At 35.7% G+C, this 7732-nt stretch overlaps 1 protein-coding gene across 2 annotated transcripts in view; it reads left to right on the top strand.

Moving 5' to 3' along the window:
• RGN (regucalcin) overlaps positions 1-3172 on the top strand; it is a 17747-nt gene extending 14575 nt beyond the window's left edge. The window contains exons 5-7 of one of the 2 annotated variants that reach the window (XM_008575006.1): positions 1311-1442; positions 1799-1953; positions 2772-3172. In XM_008575006.1, the coding sequence (XP_008573228.1) occupies positions 1311-1442; positions 1799-1953; positions 2772-2822 (338 nt within the window). In that variant the 3' untranslated portion in view covers positions 2823-3172. The remainder of the gene's footprint in view (positions 1-1310; positions 1443-1798; positions 1954-2771) is intronic. The other variant, XM_008575007.1, reaches the window with a different exon arrangement.
• Positions 3173-7732: the final 4560 nt, after the last annotated feature.

Below are 7732 nucleotides of genomic sequence, written 5' to 3'. Positions count from 1 at the left end.
GAGTCACCAGCAGAGATAAAGAAAGGAGGAGGATGTCTGTTTCCACAGAGCCCATTTCATAGTGATGGAAGAGGCACCTGCTCTATGACAGTATTGGGGGACCTGATCACACCTCTCAGCATTGGACAGATCATTTGGGCAGCAAATCAATAGAGTAACCATTATTCTTTCAGAGGGAGAGAAGAAATCTAAGGTGATTAGAGGGGAGAGGGGGGAGGGAAAAGGGGGATGGGGAGGGATTGGACAAGGGGCATAAAGAATAATTATGATTCGTAACAATATATATGCTAGTAATATTGATTTGATCAACATATCTCAATGTTGAACCCCCCAAATTTTTATAATCAGTTTTGATTCAATAAAAATTTAAAAATAAATAAATAAAAATTTTAAAAATGGCTTGGGAAAAAAATTACAAGACTCTCTATGCAGATTTAATCAGAGGCAAAATGTTCTAGTACAGATGTTTTGCTTTGAAATATGTAGTGCTCTTTTTTTTTTTTTTTTTTTCCTCTTGGTGGCTGGCCGGTATGGGGATCCAAACCCTTGACCTTGGTGATACAACACTGTGCTCTAACCAACTGAGCTAACTGACCAGCTCTATAGTGCTCTTTTTTTATTACTGGCTTTACCCATTTTCCCCACACATGGTTTTAACATTTTTTTCCATCGTACCTCAATCTGATTACTGTAGTGGCCTGGATTTTGTAACGTAAATTTCGTCTGTATTTTGATGTTTGTTTTTTATATACTGTGACTTCCCCTTTTAAGTCCAGCCATTTGGTTTCGGAATTGCCCCCCTTTCAGAAACAGTCTCTTCTAGATTTTAGTGTTAATTTTGGAGCATTCAGTCAGGCAGAAAAAGAATTCATGTATCTCACTAGTTTTTGTGCTTCATCGTGTTCAAGTGGCATCATTAAGTTGCCCTATAGATCTTGGAGTTAATCAAAGTAGACATTTTTATAGCCAAAACAGCAGAGGTCTAACCACAGTCTGAAGTGTATCTGAGATGGGCATGCAGGGAGGACCTCAGTTCAGGTCAGCCTCAAAAATAACTTGGTATTTTATTAAGAATTCTCCTTTCTTTTTTCTTTTCTCCTCCTCTGAAAGCTTAGACAGATGAGCCTCTACCCAAACCAAAGAGAGAGAATCCACGCCCCCAAAGGATTGATAAAAATCCTATGTTCACACGCCAAACACTGGATAAACAGTGATCAGCATTTATAATGAGCTCACTGATTCTCAGTATGAGAGGCTTACTGTTTTGTTGTGTTTGGAGTTTTGTTTTTATTTTTGTTTTTTAACTACAGCCAACCGCAGAAGTGTTTACAAGCTGGAGAAAGAAGAACAAATCCCAGATGGAATGTGTATTGACACTGAGGGGAAGCTCTGGGTGGCCTGTTACAATGGAGGAAGGGTGATTCGTTTAGATCCTGAGACAGGTAGGCCCACAGCAAAGTGAAAAATGCCTGCCGTGTCTAGAAAACACCAGACACTAAGGACCGGGGAAACCTCATTACTGATAAAGTTAGAAATATATTCAGTGGTCTCAATTGGATGATTTTTGAAATAAAGACCAAAGGTATAGCCCGAAATTTATAGTCAGCATTTCTTTTCCTGTGGAGGTAAGTCATTTTGCTCAAAATAAATTGTCAGGGAAGGTGGGTTAAATACATGGACAAATTCTGACCTCCACGGTCTTCTTAGAACTTCCCTATAACTCCACAAAGGGTCCAGAAATGTTGCACAGGTTGGAAATTGCGAGCACTAAACTTTAAATAAAATATTGGTAATCTAGGGAAAAGACTCCAAACCGTGAAGTTGCCTGTTGATAAAACAACTTCATGCTGCTTCGGAGGGAAGGATTATTCTGAAATGTATGTGACCTGTGCCCGGGACGGGTTGGACCCTGACAGTCTTTTGAGGCAACCTGAAGCTGGTGGGATTTTCAAGGTGATATGGCTATTTCTTTTATTTTGGAGGTTGGGTAGGGTATGCTCTTTTAAGTAACTGAGTGATTGGTACTTTTGCATACTTCCATAACACTATTCTATTTAGCTTGTTAAGCTCATCAAACTAGACTTACAAACATTTTATTTCAACTTTCTAGACTGTAAGTTATCTGAAGTCCAAGATAATGTGTTTAGCCTACTTTGTACGGTACTTAAAAATATTTTTTTTGCTTCAGTAGTATTTGTTGAAATTCTTCAAATCAGTAGAAAGAACTTGGAAAACCAGCGTTTGAAACTTGCTGGTTTTGAGACTACTTGATTGTTTTAATGTCAAGAATATTTTCTAGTTTTTAATATTTTTTTGCAACAGAACAAACACTGATGAAAAGCATAGACCTTTTGAGCTGCAAAGAGATATAGAAAGAGAGAGAATCCACCACCCCCAAAGGATTGGTAAAAATCCTATGTTCACACGCCAAACACAGGATAAACAGAGTGATCAGCATTTATAATGAGCTGGAGAGCTCACTGATTCTCAGTATGAGTGGCTTACATACTTCTCACCTCAGGTGAGAAGATGATAGAAATAAATTCAGTTTTAAACTCAAGTTAGTTGTAAATGGTTGCTAGTTGGATTATAATCTATGTGAATTACTGGTTTGGACCATAAATACCTAACCAAGTAATTCCTTTTTATGATAGGAAATAAAACAAGGATAATAGGTGGCTAAGTATATTATTATAAATCATAGAAATGATTCTGAAGAATACTTGTGAATTGCCCTTTGTCAGAACTTTTCTCTTTTCTTATTTCAACAGATAACTGGCCTGGGGGTCAAAGGAATTGCCCCCTATCCGTATGCGGGATGAGTGACAGGTCTTTCCTGCTAGAAGAAGCTTTGAAGACAACCAGAGAATTCTGGTGCTGAAATTTTAATCTAGTTAGAAAAATGAAGGAATGGTATTATTAACAGGGTTAAATTTTAATTTACAATTTTTAAAAGATAGAGCCTTTTTAACGGGGGGTGACAGGTAGGCCTTCTGTAAAAGGTGCTATAGAAAAGCAAAGAATTGCTCAACTGTCAACCGGCCTCTTGATTCTTTGCAAAATGCTGAATGTGGGGTGGGGGGATAGGAGACCTTACTTGTTCTTTATTCTGCATTCCATACTTAATATATTTAAAGCTTCAAAAAACTAATAAATAGTAACCTGGTAATGACTGATTACAATTACATTCTTTTTTATTTTCATTATAATCTTATAAAATATGCCATGATGCTAACCTACCTTGATATTACTTTTTCTATATGTTATTTTACAAACTAAAATACTGCTGGAAGATGACTCAAACACTCTGGCAAAATCCAAGGTTCCAGCTGCCACCTAGTGGATATAAAAGTAATATATCACTTCGGAAAGTATGCTTTAAAAAAAGCTTTAGTGAGTTTTAATTGGCCTTACATATGTAAAGTGTACAATTTGACAAACTTGTCATATATATACATTTATGAAACTAACACCACAAGTAAGATAATAAATCTATCTACTACCACGAAAGTTTCCTTGTGTCCTGTTGTAAGCCTTTCCTTCTGCCCCTCTACGTTCCTTTCCCCCATCCCCAGGAAACCATTGATCTTCTTTCTGTCACTATAAATTATCCTTAAAGTTGGGTAGTGTGATTTCTCCAACTTTATTCTTTTTCAAAATTGTCTTAGCTATTTTAGTTATTTTGGCCTTCCATATGTATTTTATAATCAGCTTGACTATATCTACAAAAAAACAAAACAAAACAAAACCCTGCTACAATTTTAAATGGAATTGCTCTACATCTGTAGAACAATTTGGAGAGAATTGGCATCTTTACTATTTTGAATCTTCCCATCCATAAACACAGCATGTCCCTCCAATTATTTAGGTTTTCTTCTATTTATTTCATTGGCATTTTGTAGGTTTCAGCATTCAGATCTTGTACATGTTTTGTTAGATTTATATCCAAGTATTTCATTTTGGGGAGCCATTATAAATGTTATTACTTCTTACTTTTTGTTTCCAATTGATCAATGCTTGTTTATAGAAGTATGATTGGCGTTTGTAGTTTGATCTTGTATATGATAACTTTGCTAAACTCACTTATTAGTTCTAATAGTATTTCTGTAGCTTCTCTGAGATTCTTTGGATATGTAACCATGTCTACTGTGAATAGAGACAGTTTTATTTCTTCCTTTTCAATCTGTATGTTTTGGGCTGGCTGGTTATCTCACTTGGTGACACCAAAGTCAATGGCACCAAAAGACAAAACCAACGTGATGTTTTTATTTCTTTTTCTTACCTTATTGCACTAAGACTGCCAGCACTATGTTGACTAGGAATAGTAAGAGTGGATGTCATTGTTTCGTTCCCAATCTTAAGAGAAAAGCATGCAGTCTTTTAGTCATTAAATATGTTAGCTGTGTGTATGTTTGTGGACGCCCTTTCTTGGGTTGAGAAAGTTCCCTTCTAGTCTAGTTTGTTTAGAGGTATTTTTTTTTAAATCGTGGATGTATTTTGTCAAATGCCTTTTCTGCATTTATTGATGTGATCATGTGATTTTCCTTCTTTAGATTGTTAATATGATAGATTCTTGCATTCCTGAGATAAACCCTCCTTGGTCGTGCTATATTATTATTTTTATATGTTGCTGGATTCTATCTTTTAATATTTTGTTGAGGATTTTTACATTTATGTTCGCGAGAGATATTGGTCCCTAGTTGTCTTTATTTCTACTCTCTTTTTCTGGTGTTGATATCAGGGTACTACTGGCCTGATAAAATGAGTTGGGAAGTATTAACTCCTCTTTATTTTCTGGAAAAGATAGTGTATAATTATTATTTATTCTTTAAATACTTGGCAAAATTCACCAATGAAACCATGTAACAGTCAGTTTCTGTCGCTTATAACAAAATACCTGAAACTGGGTAACTTATAAAAAAACAATATTTATTGCTTACAGTTTCTGAGGCTGAAAAGTCCAAAGTCCAGGGAACACATCTGGTGAAGGTCTTTGGTGGTGGCTTTACAGAGACACAGACTATCACATGGCAAGATGGCGGAAGCAGAGAGAGAGAACTTCTCATGTGCTCTCCTTTTAAAGCCCTCAGAACCATGCCCATGACCACTACTAAACCATCAACTTAATCACCTCTTCAAGCCCCACCTTTCAATGATCATAATAGGATTTCCCACCCTCTTAACAATTACAGTGGGGATCAAGCTTCTAATAGGTAAAACTCAGGGGACACAATTCAATCCACATCAGATCACTTGGACCTGGATATTTCTTTTTCAGAAGGTTTTTTCTCAGTTGGTTAGAGCACAGCCTTGTAACACCACGGTCAAGGGTTCAGATCCCCATACCGGCCAGCTGCCAAAAAAAAAAGAAAAGAAAAGAAGGTTTTTAACTTTCCTTAATAATTATAGGACCACTCAGGTTATCTACTTAATCTTGGTGAGGTTTGGTAGTTTTGGGCTCTTGAGAAATTGGTCTTTTTCATTTAAGTTGTCAAATTTATGTGTGTAGAGTTGTTTATAGTATTTCCTTATTATCCTTTTAATAATGTATGTGAGGTTTGTAGTGATATACCCTTTTTTCCTGATATTGATTATTTCTGTCTTCTCTTTTTCCTTTGCCAGTCTTCCTAGAGGTTTATCAGTTATATCGATCTTTTCAAAGAACCGGTTTTTGACTTTTTTTTTTCCCGACCCTTCATTCATTTTTTTTGGTTGTCAATTTTATTGATTTATCGTCTTATCTTTGTTATTCCTTCTGTCTGCTTTACTTGGATTTCTTTTGCTCTTTTTCTGTCTTCTTAAATTGGAATCTTAGATTATGGATTTGAGACATTTGTTCTTTTCTAAAACAGCATTTAATGCTATAAATTATCCTCTCACCACTGCTTTCTCTGCAGCCCACAAAGTCTGATATATTGTATCTGTATACTTGTTAAATTCAAAATATTTTCTATTTTCCTTAGAGACTTTTTCTTTGACCCATGGATTATTTAGAAGTGTGTTATTCGGTTTCCAAATTATTGGAGATTTTACTGTTATCTTTTTGGCATTGATTTCAGATTTAATTCCATTATGGTCAGAGAGCATACTTTCTATGATTTCAATTGTTTGAAATTCATTAAAGTTTGATTTATTTTCCAGGTTATGGTCTATCTTGCTAAATGTGCACTTGAGAAAAATGTGTATTCTTCTGTCATTGGATGGAATGTTCTATAAATGACAGTTAGATTCAGTCAGTTGATGGTGTTGTCCAATTCTTCTATCACCTTCCTGAGTTTTTGTCTATTCTATTACTGAGGAAGAAGTGTTGAAATCTCCAACTATAATTTTCGATTTGTCTATTTCACTATTCAGTACTGGCAGTTTTTGGTTTGAATACTTTGGAACTCTGCTGTTAGGTGCACACACCTTTACACTTGTATGTCTTCTGGGTGAATTGACCCTTTTCAGTATGTAATATCTTTCTTTATCTCCAGGAATTTTCTTTGCTCTAAGGTCTAATTTGTCCAGTTTTATTTTGGTTCATGTTTACATCTTTTTGGTATATCTTTTTCCATCCTCTTACTTTTAAACTACCTGTCCCATTATATTTGAAGTGAGTTTCTCATAGATAGCATATAGTTGGGTCATTTTTAAAATCTCTGACAATCTCTGTATTTTAATTGATGTGTTTAGACCATTTATACTTGGCATAATTATTGATGTGTTTGGATTTAGGTCTGCCATATATTATTTGCTTTCTCTTTTTTTTTTTTTTTAAGATGACCGGTAAAGGGATCTTAACCCTTGGCTTGGTGTTGTCAGCACCACGCTCAGCCAGTGAGCAAACCGGCCATCCCTATATGGGATCTGAACCCATGGCCTTGGTGTTGTAAGCACCACACTCTCCCAAGTGAGCCACGGGCCAGCCCTGCTTTCTCTTTATTTCATATTTATTGTTCCTCTGTTTCCCCTTTCCTGCCTTCTTTTGGGTTATTTGAACATTTCCTTGTTTCTTTTGTGATTCTGACTGTATCTACTTATATAATTTTTTTAGCGACTGCTTTAGGGATTATAAAATACAGAATTAACATTTTGTAGTCTATTTGGGATCATATTTTACCACTTCAGTTGGAATGTAATACTCTGGTTTCTCTTCAGATTGTATAAATCTTTCGCCTTTTACTTCAGTTGGAATGTATAAACCTTGCCACGGTATAGGTCCCTTTACCCTTCCTTCTTCATGTTATATGTGTGTTATATACTATATCTATTTGCTTTGAAACCATCAGTGTTAAATGTTTTGCTTTTAACTGTCAAGCATGTTTTAAAGAACTCAAAAGGAGAAGAATAGTCTATTGTATTTACCAGGATATTTACTATTCCTTTTCTTCCTTCATTTCTGATGTTCCAGGTTTCCTTCTTGTATCCTTTTTTATTGTCTGAAGAACTTCCATTAGCAATTCTTCTACAACAGGTATGCTAGCTACAGATTCTCTTAGTTTTCTTTTGTATAAGAATGTCTTTATTTCACCTTCATTTCTGAAAGCCTTCTTTTTTTCTTTTTTTTCTTTTGGTGGCTATCTGGTACAGGGATTGAACCCTGGATCTTGGTGTTATCAGCACCTGTCACCTCTCTCCCCCTGGGTGATGGAGACACAAAAAGGATTACTCAAAGCCCATTTCTTCTGAGCAGTGAGAAGCCCCAAAGGGGTTAATTTTCAATGAACCCTCAAGAGAGAGGCTTTCCTCT

This window comes from Galeopterus variegatus, unplaced genomic scaffold, assembly GCF_000696425.1.
Source record: "Galeopterus variegatus unplaced genomic scaffold, G_variegatus-3.0.2 Scaffold1127, whole genome shotgun sequence".
NCBI classification, from domain to species: Eukaryota; Metazoa; Chordata; class Mammalia; order Dermoptera; family Cynocephalidae; genus Galeopterus; species Galeopterus variegatus.
Note: the sequence above shows the minus strand (reverse complement) of the source record. Positions and strands in the feature narration are given on the sequence as shown.